General features: G+C 47.7%; 1 protein-coding gene across 2 annotated transcripts in view; it reads right to left on the reverse strand.

The window, feature by feature from the left end:
• The window catches only part of kremen1 (kringle containing transmembrane protein 1), a 100587-nt gene that overhangs the window by 66109 nt on the left and 19347 nt on the right, over positions 1-15131 (reverse strand). For both annotated transcript variants that reach the window (XM_056287142.1, XM_056287134.1), the window contains exon 2: positions 8735-8897. In XM_056287142.1, the coding sequence (XP_056143117.1) occupies positions 8735-8897 (163 nt within the window). The remainder of the gene's footprint in view (positions 1-8734; positions 8898-15131) is intronic.

Consider the following 15131-nt stretch of genomic DNA (forward strand, 5'->3'; position numbering starts at 1 on the left):
TCCCTCGGCTTTACTTTGAAGGATGAAAGCTTGACGTTCTCCTGCCTGCTGTGTTACAGAGAGGGGAAATGCTGACTGGAAATGGTTGTGAGGACTTCACTGTGCTTGGGTTTTGAGGTCGACAGCAGATGAAGGTCTGCCAGTTAACTCCCGAACAGATGACACTTGTTGGTTCTAAACAGCGCCGACCCACCGAGGCATGGACTCCACAAGACCCCTGAAGGTGTTCTGCAGCATCTGGCACCAAAACATTAGCAGCAGATCCTTCCGTTCCTGTAAGTTGTGAGGTGGAGCTGCAGTGGATTGGACTTGTCGGTCCGACACATACCACAGATGTTCAATCGGTTGAGATCTGGAGAATCTGGAGGCCAGGGCAACACCTTGGCACTTCATCATGTTCCTCAAACCATTCCTGAACAACGTGTGCAGTGTGGCAGGGCACATCAGTCAGCTGAAAGAGGCCACTGCTATCAGGGTTTACCAATACCACAAAGGGGAATACCTGGTCATCACTGATGTTTACGTAGGTGGCAAGTGTCAAACTGACATCCATATGAATGGCTGGACCCAGGGTTTCCCAGCAGAACACTGCCTAGAGCATCACACTCCCTCTACCCACAGTGCATCCTGGTGTCATCACTTCTCCAGGTAAACGGCGCACACAACACAGCCATCCAGGTGATCTAATAGAAAATGGGACTAATCGGACAAGGCAACCTTCTTGCATTGCTCCAAGGTCCAGTTCCGATGCTCGTGTGCAGAGGTGCACATAAGTGGTGCGCAGGTGCGCATGCGCACTTAAAATATTCAACGAGCAGCAGATTCAAGTGTTTTACCGCGCATTTGCGTACCAAACATTTTGCAGTGCAGAGTATGAGCCACTGGTTTTAGCCAATGCTATAGTATGAGCCACTAATTTCTCCAAAATGTCAAAGAAGCAAGCGACATTGAGTAATTTATTTGGTGTTCTTCCACCTCAACCAAAGAAATGCCATACTGAACCAGAACCAAAGTCAAAGCGTACGTTTTCAGATAAATGGCTGCAGGACATCGGCTGGCTTCAAACAGATGACGCCCGCACTGAGATGTGGTGTAAACTATGTCGGGAAAATCCCACATTAGCGGATAGAAACTGCCACTTTTATATGGGGACGAAAAACTTCAGCCATCCAGCTTTTGATAAGCATGCAAACAGCAGAGAACACCAGAAAGTAGTGGAAGCTATTGCTAACAGGCGCAGCCAGGACGAGAGACCCAGCGGCCCGCTCGACACGTGGCAAGACAGACTGACGGAAGAACAACATCAGGCACTGACAAACATGTTCTTGTTGGCCTTTCACAAAGCGAAACACGCACGTCCTATGCGTTCATACGAGGAGGATATTCCGCTTCTCAAGAGGTTAGGAGTTAACGTCGGGACTGCTTATCATTCGCGAGAAGGGGGATCCCACATCACGGAGAGCATCGCTCAGACAATGAGTTCAGAGTTAAGTGAAAAACTGAAAGCAGCTGAATTTTGGGGTGTGCTTTTCGATGGATCCGAAGATATAACAAAAATGGAGCAGGAAATTGTGTACATTGTTTCTGTGTCCCGCAACGGAGAATACAGCTCAGACTTCCTTGGATTAATTAATCTGGGGGCCAACCGAACAGCACAGGACATAGTAGATGGATTTGTGCAACTGTTCAATGATTGTGGTTTAGCGGAGTGGAAGACAAAGTTGGTGTCGGTACGCAGTGATGGAGCAGCTGTCAACATTGGAGTTTACAACGGGGTCATTCCCAAATTACGTCAGATGGTGGATATCAGGGATTCCCTTGTGCATATCCTGTGCACCACCCACACGCTGGAGAACTGTGCTAAATCAGCTGATCGTGCGGTCCCATACTGTGAGTCATTTAATAAATCTATCATCACTTTGCTAAGCTTTTACTCAAAGAAAGGGGGTGCAAAACGAATTTCACAACAACAAAAGATATGTGAGGAGAAAGACATTGATTTTGTCAAACTAGGTAAGTTCCACAACATCAGATGGTCTGCATGGAGACAAGAGACTCTGTTTGAAATATGGGGAATGTTACCAGCCATTCAGATCCAAGTAGCAACAAGTGATGACAGTAGCCTAAAACATATCTACACAGAGCGTTTTCGTTGTTTCCTAGCCAACATGCTTGATGTTGGGAACATTTTACAGTTCACCTCCCTCAGGTTCCAGAAAGACAATCTGACTATTGGTGAATGCAAAGATGAGCTCATGGTTGCTATTGGACAGTTGACGCTACTGATGGACAGTGAGGGCAAGTACAGGGAGGAGACTGTGGCACATGCTGAAGCTGACAGGGATAAGATTGATGTGTTGAGAGCTTTAATTCATGAATTTGAAAGCAGATATGAATCCCTCAAGTCATGCGATCACTTTTTGATTTTTGATCCTACAACTTGGCCTAATGAAATGAAAGACCTCCACTGTTTTGGCAACACAACACTTAGTAACATCCTTGAGAAATATGAGGCCAGCATGCATGTTGACAAAGATTCAACTTTAAGAGAGTGGATGCGTTTAAAGCAAGCTGGAAAACGTTTGGCAGCCTCTTCTGTGCATGATCTAGTCAATGTAGTGAACACCAGCAACCCAGGCAGTTACTCCAACATTCAGAAAGTCCTTCTGCTGTCTCTTACACTGCCCTTGAGCAGTGCTGCATGTGAGAGGGGATTTCACACCTGAATATAATAAAAAACAAGTACAGATCCTGCCTGTCAGACTATCGCCTCTCATCTCTAATGCACACCCACTTATCTAAGTTCACAACAGAAACCTTTGACCCAAAGCCAGCAGTAGACTTGTGGATGCAAACAGCTAATCGTAGGCTGAAGCAGCGAGAAAGGAGCAGGCCTAGTACATCTGGTGTTTTTGAAATAGAGGAAGACAGTCTGGAGGGGAGTGATGAAGATGACGATGATGTCCTGTAGGATAACAGAACTTTCAATGCTTTAAATAGCAGATTTGTTGTGAGTTTGATTTGGTTTTCAGTGTTTGAAAAAGCAGTCATTTGTATATTTAGTTTTCAATGCTTGAAGAGCAGTCATTTCATTTGAAAGTCACATGTACGGCACTTTAAAGAACAGACATTTTGTTGTAACCTACTGCTTTTATTCATTTTCAATTGAAATTAAAGTACATGTAATGTTATTCACGTATCCCTCATATTTTGTTCATTTTGTGAGGTGGGTGGGTCATGGAAAAATTTATTTAAAAACAGGCGAGCACCAAGCAAGAACCTCAGGTGCTCCTTTGAGAACCAGACCAAAAAAATTATGTGCACCCCTGCTCGTGTGCCCACTTGTAGGCACTTTCGACGGTGGACAGGGGGTCATCATGGGCACTCTGACCGGTCTGCGGCTACACAGCCCAGCCCCATACACAGCAGGGTGTGATTTATTTATTTATTTGAGATACTTTATTAATCCCCGTGGGGAAATTCATCTCTTCATTTAACCCATCCTAGCTGTGTAGCTAGGAGCAGTGGGCAGCCACCGTGCAGCACCCGGGGACCAACTCCAGTTCATCTTGCCATGCCTCAGTCAGGGGCGCAGACCCTTATCATGCATGTCTTTTTGATGGTGGGAGGATACCGGCGCACCCGGAGGAAACCCACCCCAGACACGGGAAGAACATGCAAACTCCACACAGAGGATGACCTGGGATGACCCACAAGGTTGGACAACCCCAGGGTTCGAACCCAGGACCTTCTTGCTGTGAGGCAACAGCGCTAACCACTGGACCACTGTGCCACATTCCACAATGCCGCGATGCACTGTATGTTGTGACACATTCCTCCTATAACCATCATTACAATTTTCTGTGACTTGTGTCACAGTAGACCTTCTGTTGGTTTGGACAAGAAGAGATAGCCTTGCTATATATATATATATATATATATATATATATATATATATATATATATATATATACTATATATGTCAGCTCCAGGTTGACAAGTTCCAGACTGACAAGCAGGTGCTGGCTAACCAACCAGACATTGTGGTGGTCGACAAGGAACAGAAGACAGCAGTACTGATTGATGTAGCAATCCCAAGCGATGGAAACATCAGGAACAAAGAGCATGAGAAGCTAGAGAAATACCAAGGGTTGAGGGAGGAATTAGATCGGATTTGGAAGGTGAAAGCCACAGTAGTCCCAGTGGTAACAGGAGCACTAGGGGCTGGGAGAGTGGCTCCAGTAGATTCCAGGAACAACATCTGAGGTCTCTGTCCAGAGGAGTGTGGTCCTAGAAACTGCTAACATACTGCGCAGAACCCTCAAACTCCCCGGCCTCTGGTAGAGGACCCAAGCTTGAGGAAGACACACACCATATACACTCACTGGCCACTTTATTAGGTACACCTTGCTTGTACCGGGTTGGACCCCCTTTTGCCTTCAGAACTGCCTTAATCCTTCGTGGCATAGATTCAACAAGGTACTGGAAACATTCCTCAGAGAGTTTGGTCCATATTGACATGATAGCATCAAGCAGTTGCTGCAGATTTGTCGGCTGCACATCCATGATGAGAATCTCCCGGTCCACCACATCCCAAAGGTGCTCTATTGGATTGAGATCTGGTGACTGTGGAGGCCATTTGAGTACAGTGAACTCATTGCCATGTTCAAGAAACCAGGCTGAGATGATTCGAGCTTTATGACATGGTGCGTTATCCTGCTGGAAGTAGCCATCAGAAGATGGGAACACTGTGGTCATAAAGGGATGGACATGGTCAGCAACAATACTCAGGTAGTCTGTGGCGTTGACACGATGCTCAATTGGTACTAAGGGGCCCAAAGTGTGCCAAGAAAATATCCCCCACACTATTACACCACCACCAGCAGCCTGAACCGTTGATACAAGGCAGGATGGATCCATGCTTTCATGTTGTTGATGCCAAATTCTGACCTTACCATCCGAATGTCGCAGCAGAAATCGAGTCTCATCAGACCAGGCAACGTTTTTCCAATCTTCTATTGTCCAATTTTGGTGAGCCTGTGCGAATTGTAGCCTCGGTTTCCTGTTCTTAGCTGACAGGAGTGGCACCCGGTGTGGTCTTCTGCTGCTGTAGCCCATCTGCCTCAAGGTTCGACGTGTTGTGCGTTCAGAGATGCTCTTCTGCATACCTCGGTTGTAATGAGTGGTTATTTGAGTTACTGTTGCCTTTCTATCAGCTCGAACCAGTCTGGCCATTCTCCTCTGACCTCTGGCATCAACAAGGCATTTTCGCCCACAGAACTGCCGCTCACTGGATATTTTCTCTTTTTCGGACCATTCTCTGTAAACCCTAGAGATGGTTGTGCGTGAAAATCCCAGTAGATCAGCAGTTTCTGAAATACTCAGACCAGCTCGCCTGGCACCAACAACCATGCCACGTTCAAAGTCACTTAAATCACCTTTCTTCCCCATTCTGATGCTCGGTTTGAACTGCAGCAGATCGTCTTGACCATGTCTACATGTCTAAATGCATTGAGTTGCTGCCATGTGATTGGCTGATTAGAAATTTGCGTTAATGAGCAGTTGGACAGGTGTGCCTAATAAAGTGGCCGGTGAGTGTATATGTAGTATAGTATATTTTGTGCCAATGTCAGCAATAAGAACTCCTGTCTTATTTGTTGCACTTCAACTGAAATGGTTTTCATACAGGTCCTGATGCTGATACAATAAAGCAATACAATTTGCTTGGAAATTCAATTACAATAAACACAGCAAGGGCAAATTCAGCTCGGCACAGCCATTATCTCATATGTATGTGTAGGGGAATAGGGAAATGGCATTAGCAGGTATAATGGCCCCTTGTAAATTCCACACTACGCACACACTCGCACAAATAGCCAGGATCCAACCAGCAGAGCCGCTCAACCACCACTGAATGATCACACTTGGCACATTCTCATACAGATGGAATGGGGCGAGTCCATTGTCAGTCCATTGGAAGGCACTGGGAACCAAACATAAATCTGCCCTTTCACATTCGAGTGATGTTGTTCTGTTGCATGGACGTCAGAGTGGTGGCCTGATAAAGAAGCAAGGGGGACTGTGTATGACTTAAGTTTATTCAGGGAGGTGGGCCAGAAGGAGGCCACCTCCCTGAATTCTATGTGATACAAACCACATTAGGAAATGAACACAGCTGACTGTCTAAGGTCCATACTCTGCCATCGTTCTGACCTGCTGTTGACCGACCTCGGATTAATGTGACATTTCCCCTCTGCCTGAATTCTCCATATTTTCACATGGCTTTTTTATGGTAGGCTATAAAGATGAAATGTAGGGGTCTCTTCGGGGTCTCTCGCTCTCTTTCTCTCGCACCACCGAGGAGCCCTCTCAACTCAAGTCAGCACATGGGGTAACAACGAGGAGGGGATGCGAACGCTGTTTCAGTCCAGTCCCCACTTCTCTGCTGCTAAGCCCCTGAATTCATCCCCTCAACCCACACATCACCTGCTTTGCCACCTGAGACCTCAACACACTCGACACACACACACACACACACACACACACACACACACACACACACACACACACGCTGCTAACCCCTAACCCCTGTACATCTGATCCATGCTCTGGCCTCATTATCCACCTGTGCCCCGTCTTCAGTGATGATTTCTGGGATTAGAGAGGGCCTTTACCCAAAAACCCCCAAGCTCCTTCTACTTTTTGCCTTTCTTTTGTCTCTTTTCTTTCTTTCTCTCTTTCTTTGTCCTGTTTGGTTTAACACCCCCTCTCTCCGGGTTTTACCACCTATTGTGACATTCCAGCCGAGGCGCAATTCAGAAGCTCCCTCAGAATTTGAGCCCAAGGTTAGAGGCTGAGAGTGATAAGGCACAGGAGAGCTAGAAAGAGAGAGGAAAAAAGAGCAAGAAAAGAGAGCGAGAGAGAGAGAAAGAGAGAGAGTCAGAAGCGTAAAAGGGGATAAGACAACATTGGAGAGAGAATTTGAATTGCAAGATGTCCCCGATGTAAATAAGGAGTTTTGCAATCCAAATTTTTGCAGCAGCGTCCAAGTCGGTCTCCCATATGGCTGGAAAAATTCTCTCAATTTGCCAACTTTCTGTGATCAAACAACTCAGACATCACATGTTATGAAGGGGCTCCCTCTCTCTTTCTGGCAGAAGCGCGCGCGCACACACACACACACACACACACGCACGCACACACACACACATGCACACCCACAAACACAAGCATAATAGGCACACACTTGATGTCACACATGCGATCATCCCTCACCGATTCATTATTCATAATAAAGGAGCCACGTAAGTTCCTGCGCTGCTGTTGAGAAGTGACTTTTACACGGGAGGTGTCTTTGACTGTCTGCAGGTTTTTAGCGATAGCCTTGAGTCCCAGTTCCAGCCAGAAACCCCTCTGCTAAAAAACACAGAGAGCGATGAGCTGTCATCGAGTTGTAGACACGACTGCTAACTTGTGTCCCGGTCGCCAGAACGAGTGAAATCAATACAACGGAGGTATCCGTTTTGCGTCTATTGTTGGACATAACACACTTCTAATGTGCGGTGGAGGCCTTCCTTCATCTTCTGTGCGTATCCTACTCATAAATCTTGTGAATTTCTGTCCAAACCCAGCAAAAACAAATCCGTCCTGTGCCACTTCAAAGCATTGCTGCCTTATGACTTTACAACCATGACTTAAAAAATGTTTTAGAGGTTTTGGGATGAATAAAAAAAAAAAAAGAAAAAAAAAGGATACACGATTCCTCTTATGGCTTGGCTATCAGGGCCAAGCCACTGTTCTGGAAGTCTGTAGTGCGCTCGCTTAGAAAAATACACGAGCCTGATGTTCATGCATGCAACGCTGACAGGCTTACATTGAGTGTGACTGACAGATAGAGCGGGTTTCTGCAGACCCGAAGCCACCGTGTCCCCCGACATTCCATGGATGAGGCGAAGAGATTTGCTTGTACAAACTCTTGGAGCACGGTTGTAGTGACGGTGTAGTTAAATATTATGCTGCAGTGGCACCGATGAAATATTCAGAGGTGAACGTCTGAGCAGGTTCTCTCCATTCAAACAGTTGCCAAAAAACCTAGAGAAAAGTAAAGGGCCTAGTTTTTTTGTCAGGGTTCTCAATAATTCAGAAAGCTGAAGGCTTTTTCTAGGGAAAACGGAGGCCTTGTTGCACTTATCTTGTTGACACAACATCGGCCCATCTTTACACGAATCCTTTCCACCATCACTGCCATCAGCCCTGACGCGCCATACATAATTATTCATTAGGGAGCTTAATATGATGGTTGCAATTCCATTTATTTGTAATTAAAATAGTAATTTAGTGGCACAGTGGCTTAGTGGTTAGCACTGTCGCCTCATAGCAAGAGGGTCTTTGGGTTGGATACCACCCCTTCTGTGTGAAGTTTGCATGTTTTCCCTGCATTCACATAGGCTCCCCTTGTGATACTCCGATTTCCTCCTGCTAACCAAAGACATGTATAGTGGGTTAACTGGAGTGCCCAAATTACCCAACCATGTCATGGACTGGTGACCTGCAAAGAATCGCTGCCTTCAGTGCAATGCCCTCTGGGAAAGGCCTTTGTCCCCAATGACCCTGCTCTGGATTAAGCAGGTGTGGACAGCGACTGTGGAGATGCTGCACCGTCAGTAAAGCAAACTGTTTCTGCAGCTAACGCTAACAGTCTGACGCTACATCTAGCTCCAAAGCTGGGTCTTACCTGCAGTAGTTGTGGCTGCCCAAGCCCCCCTCTCCGTTGGGGTACTTGAGGGTGTTGTAGGGGTGCTGGAAGGTCTCGTTCCAGTAAAGGCAGGGTTTGCCCCCATGTAAACTGGTCTGGTTCTGGAAACCCCGGTAGTCCTCTCCATTAGCAGTATAACACTCTGGGGGGGGGGGGGGGGGGCAAAAAAACATTAAAATCAGAATTTACTGCCTATGATAGCCCATGAAAGGCCTTTTCCGATAACAATTAAAAGCCTGGCAAGTGTTTTCAAGCATGCATGTAATAGGCCGCCACGTCACGTGACCTTCGGGGTTCAGCTGATCGGCAGTCAAATAATCCTGGAGTACATATACTTAAATGCATTTTGTATAATCGTGTACAATAGGTCTTTGTATAGTTGTATTCTTTCCCCGGTCTGCATTTGAACGTGGGCCAAGTGCGTTAACGTAAGATCAATCATGAGGGTATTGTTTCAATTAATGTCACTCCCAGTTTCACAAGAGTTTAGTGGAAAAAAAAAAGCGAACCGCAGATACACAGCAAAAGCAAACATGGCTTAAATTTCCAGTGTATGACAACCATATGGAAGAGTGAGCGAGAAAGCGAGAGAGAGCAAGAAGGAGAGAGAGACAGAGAGATAGAGAGAGAGAGACAGAGAGAGGAGAGAGAGTGAGCAAGCAAGCGAGTGAGAGAGATAGAGACAGAGAGAAAGTGAGAGGAGAGAGAGAGGAGAGAGAGAGAGAGTGTGTCTGAAAGAACAAGGCGAGAAAGAGGTCGATTCCTGGTGCAAAAAAATGTCTGGGGCAAGCTTTTCCCTTCGCGCAACAGAGAAGTCAAATAAACAACAGCTGAGGAGAGTTTGATGAGGTCTGATGAGCGATCGTAGCTCATCGGGCTGAGCCTCGGGGCTCCTGCTGCATGAGACACTGAACAGCCATGGCTGATCTTCCTCTGCCGTCACACAGAGACTGAACAATATTCATACGGCACTTTGATGAATCGCCGTCACCGCTAGAGCTGCAAGTGCTCCTGTGACGAGCGCACAAGGCTACCCTGCCAGCCGAACCTCTCTTTCCAAATGGGAAATTTTTAATTTTAAAGGCACGTCTTTTTTTATGTGTATTATGCAACAGCACACAGGGCAGGATCAAAACACGGGCCTGCCAATCACACTGAAACAAATCAAATTCCCACTGTTTGGCTGGTCCCCGGGGGGATCTTGTTGCTATGTACGCGGTTAGCCAATGACCGGCCCCTTTCATCTAACGAGAGCTGTCTAATTGAAGCATGAGATCATGCATTTCTGTGTGACAGACACTACGCCTCTCAGCAAGCCAGGTCTACTTCCAGACTCTTCCTGATTTTCCTTTTCGGGCCCTAGGTTGCCCAACTTCCTCGTTCTCCCATCTGCCCCGCTTTGTCTCCGTCTCCTCTCTCCCTTCCTCCAACGCTAACCTCGTCGTTTTCTCGTCTCTTCCCTTATTCCGCTAGTCCTGGCTTTCTGACGTCTCCTCGCATCTCCTTTCTGAGGAACGTGTCTCTTGAGACCCGTCCCGTCCGACAGCCTTCTTATTCATGTTTTCTGCCGCGTTGCCGGGTCAAGCCTTAGATGGTGACCCAGTAGGTCAGCTGCAAATGGGAGTTTATCAAAAATGCCATTTCACGGATCCACAGTCTCCCTCTCAGAGGCCACATTCAATCTTCTGTGGGCAGATTACATGGAAAATTGCTCATCAAGTCACTTGATGAACAATTTTCCATTCTACTTATTATAATGAGCTGGCTTCAGTAACTGCTGCAAACTTGATGGCACAAACCTACACAGTTTGCTCACAAAGCAACTTTGTGCACGTGGATGTAAAACACACATATGAATGAACAGCACCCATCACCACCAAAACTATGGAGCGTCTGGGTAGCGTAGCGGTCTTTTCCGTTGCCTCCCAACACGGGGATCGCCGGTTCGAATCCCCATGTTACCTCTGGCTTGGTCAGGTGTCCCTACAGACACAATTGGCCGTGTCTGCAGGTGGGAAGTCAGATGTGTGTATGTGTACTGGTCGCTGCACTAGCGCCCCCTCTGGTCGGTCGGAGCGCCTGTTCGGGGGGCAGAACTGGGAGGGGAATAGCATGATACTCCCACACGCTACGTCCCCTGGCGAAACGTCTCACTGTCAGGTGAAAAGAAGCGGCTGGCGACTCCACATGTATTGGAGGAGGTACAATGGAGGGGGGAGGGTAGGGGGGAAATCCCCCCTCCCCCAAAAAAGAACAAAACTATCATTTAATGTTAGAGTTACATTCAGACTTCCCCCCCTTGTTCTCTGCATCTCAACTGAAGTTGCTTTTAATTAAAATCATCAAAGCACCACTGTTCAATCAGGACTGTTAGCTAGGCCTCATCTGGCTGACAGGGGGGGTTCACAAGCGGTCAAGCAACGCCGGGTGTCGAGTTCCTGTGATTAAAAACTACGATGCTGCCCTATTGTCTGCAAAAGGCTCCCATCGGTATCAGCCAGCCACCCGTAAATCTGCCCGGGACTCGCCCGAGTGGAACACGACTGCTTATGAGTGTCAATGCAGTCTACTGGCATCACCGTAGACGGCGGAGGAGGGGTGCTGTCGTCACGGTAACACTCCCGAGGACAGGATGACGTGCACTGAATAATGCAGCTTCGCTGGGGCTAGTCATGCTACAACACACACACATACACACACACACACACACACACACACACACACACACACACACACACACACACACACACACACACACACACACACACTAATGGAAGGGAATTCAGAAGGATCGTTTGTGGGGCAGTGTTTGTGATTTTGTATTGTTGCCATTATTGCACGACTCTAATTGGATTTTGACATCCTGACATTTTAATTTTTTATTGTTTATATGACTGATTCTATTTGGGGTTGTGTTCTGGATTCAGATCAAATGGGGACCTTTCACTATACATTTTTCAAGAGATGGAGGGGACTGCTCAATGCTAAATGAGCGCAAAAGGAAACGCTGTCATGGAGGGTTTGGCGCCGATAGGAGAATCACTGTGAGTCACTCCTCTCCAAAAGCAATCACGACTGCAACTCAGCCCAGTCAAAGGCGGGTGAGGATAACATCAGGCAGGGTGAGGGCAACCAACTGCATCCCAAATGAGCTGACGTCCTTCAAATATTGTCTCCCGGAAAAAAAAAAGAAGAAGGGATTGAAGTTGCCGAACCCGGCTGTGTGCGCCAGGATTGCCCCGACATATCATATCAAAGTAAAAAGACCCGAATGACTTTGCAGAAGCCTCTCCTCCCCTCTCCTCATCCCACGGGGACATTTTAGCTTGGAGGCCTCGTCTCTGCATGGGCCGTGCCGACAGAGCTGCTGCTGGTAATCATCTCACCCTGCTGTGGCCGGCGCAACCTTCTAGGACGACATGGTAAATATGGCAGCGTTTTCGCTGCCACCGGGGAGGGAGGGTGTGGGATGGCGGTGAGGGGTGGAGGTTAGCGGGGGAGTTGATGTGGTTTAAAGGCAGCATTTGCTTGCGGTGAGAATGGGAAGTAGAGGATCTGCGAGGACCGGGAGATAAGTGAGGCCATCGTAAAGATGAATGGAGCATTTAGAAGCCCTGCGGACAGCCGCACATCCGTCAGCCGAATAAGAGAAATGGCTTCACTTTAGGTCGGAGCGCCGTGGGTCTGAACAATCTGTCCCCCGGCCCAGAGTTGACGAGGAGCCCACGGGCTGCTGATTGGACTATGGCCACCTTCCTGCCCTCTGAAAGCCCCTTGCTGTTACACACACACACACACACACACACACACACACACACACACACACACACACACACAAATACCCATACGCTTGTCACCAGGCAACCATCTTGCTCTCGTCACATGGGCCCAGGCCTTTCTTGTGGTCTCATCACAGGCCGTGATGGGAAACAGAACCACCACCGCATGAAAGACGGAGAGAAGAGGAAAAGAAAAAAAAAGGAAAAGAAGCCCGCCTGTTATAAAATCTATGCAGATCTACAAATAGAAAAAGTCCGGGAAAGGGAGGAGGAGGAGGAGCAAAAAAAAGGAGGGAGGACTCACCCTTGACCAAAAGCCCTCTGCTCACAGAGTACTGCAGCACCCTGGCAAAAAGAGAGGGAGAGGGGGAAAAAAAAGAAAAACAGAGGAGAGAGCAGGGAGAGCTAATCGCCCTGTTATTATATTTGCTGGGATTTGTGACTAATGACTTCCACATTTGGGACTTCAAATGCACTTGATGCTCTGAGTGCAGAGGGGAGGGAAGAAGAGGGGAGGGAGGGAGGGAGGGAGGGAGAAGGGGGTCACGTGATCACCAGAACACAAACAAAACAAAACTTACAAATAAAACGGTTTCTCTGAAACTTGTTGCCAGGTCACGCTACAGCACTTATTTCTTGTGTTTTCGCTATGACGGATGAAAAGGCGGCGATAATTACAGACGACTGCTTCCCTCGCAGAGGGCCGACATGAAGAGCTTCGCTCTGTCTTTATTATATGCTTCAAGGACGAGCAAGGCAGGCTCAGCGTATGAGCAGTATTTTTGGCAGAGTAACGCTACACAGGAGGACACTACACCGCAGCAAGCTGCACAGGCCGACACCGAAACTGCCAGTGGGTTTTTAAACCTCCTGGGAAAGTGCAGGATTCATACAGAGGTTGTAAATATGAAACCTTCCATTGTCAAAAAAAAAAAAAAACCAGAAGGGAATGTGGGACAAAACTGAATATCCCCCCATCCCCCTTTTCTCCCCAATTGTACTTGGCCAGTTACCCCACTCTTCCGAGCCGTCCCGGTCGCTGCAGAATACTACATGCCTCCTCCAATACATGTGGAGTCACCAGCCGCTTCTTTCACCTGACAGTGAGGAATTTCACCAGGGGGACATAGCGCGTGGGAGGATCACGCTGTTCCCCTCCAGTCCCCCCCCCCCCCCGGAACAGGTGTACCGACCGACCAGAGGAGGTGCTAGTGCGGCGACCAGGACACATACTAACATCCAGCTTTCCACCCGCAGACACGGCCAATTGTGTCTGTAGGGATGCCCGACCAAGCCGGAGGTAACGTGGGGATTCGAACCGGTGATCCCCGTGTTGGCAGGCAATAGACCGCTATGCTACCCGGATGCCCCAAAAACTGAACATTCTCAAAGCATAAAATTCAACAAAACCGATTTCGAACTCAAGGCTGTATCCAACAGAATGTTCTAGTATATTAATGTGAGGGCAGAAGGGCCACACCAGGCCAGCGTGGAGGGACTCAGCCGGCATTTCTAAATCAAAAACCACATCAGGCTTCAAGCGGTCGAAGAGAGAAAAAAAAAATCAGAGGCAGATGGTTATGCATTTTTTTAATTAATTCTTTCACAGGTAGGAACAGATTCTGTGAGGCTCTTTGAATGTGGTCGGATATTGCTGAGGAGCTGGTGCTGATTTCTGAAGCGGGAAACGACATTTTCCTGCGATGCGTCTGCTCTCCCTGCTTTTCAGAGCTCCCGTCTTCCTTTGTGAGCTGAGGGACTCTCTCAAAGCACCCCATTCTCCCGAGGGTCAAAGGAAGTGCAGGCTTCGACAAAAAAGGAAGTGGAGCTCCCACATGACATGACAGCGAGACGTCTCTCTCCAGAGTCCCATCTTCAACCAAAAGCGTCCCAATACGCGTCCTACAGCGTCCTATCCCATTCCTTTGATGCTTTTGTCATCGGATGTGGACCCAGACTGCCACGCAATAAACCCTGGCTTCCTCACGGCCCAAAATAGCCTTCCCTCCTCAAAATCCCCACCTCCATGGGGTGCCCACCTGTTAGACTGGTACCACATGAGGCTGAGTCCTTACTGGATTCGAATCCGGCCAGGGCCCTTTGCTGCACGCCATCCCCTCACGCTCTCTCCTGCCTTTCCTGTCTATCTACTGTCACTGTCAATTAAAGGCAGAAAATGGCCAAAAAAAAAAATCTTGAAAAAAATCCCTACTACCACCACCTTCCTACCACACCCATCTCCAGCCTCAAGCCCACGGGGACCCTTGCCAAAGAAGCAGGGTAGCACCTATAAAATATGGCTGCATCTCGTGTGGCCTCTATTTAGCCTTCTAATGGTAAGAGACTAATGTAACCCCATTTCATGAGCCAGCGGTGGGCTTAGAGCACTGCCAAAAAATAAACCCCACCATCCATTTGAAGTTTCCCTTCCCAAATGAAAAGCATAAAAGGTCCAGGCCTGGAGCTATTCCTTATCCCTCACTTTAAGGCTTGCCTCTTGGTTGGATTTAGGGGTGGGTGACATGGCCAAAATCTTCTATCATGGTGTATGTAATTTTATATCAGGGTACCGGTATATATATATATATCATGATACA

Source organism: Lampris incognitus, chromosome 1, assembly GCF_029633865.1.
Source record: "Lampris incognitus isolate fLamInc1 chromosome 1, fLamInc1.hap2, whole genome shotgun sequence".
NCBI lineage: Eukaryota > Metazoa > Chordata > Actinopteri > Lampriformes > Lampridae > Lampris > Lampris incognitus.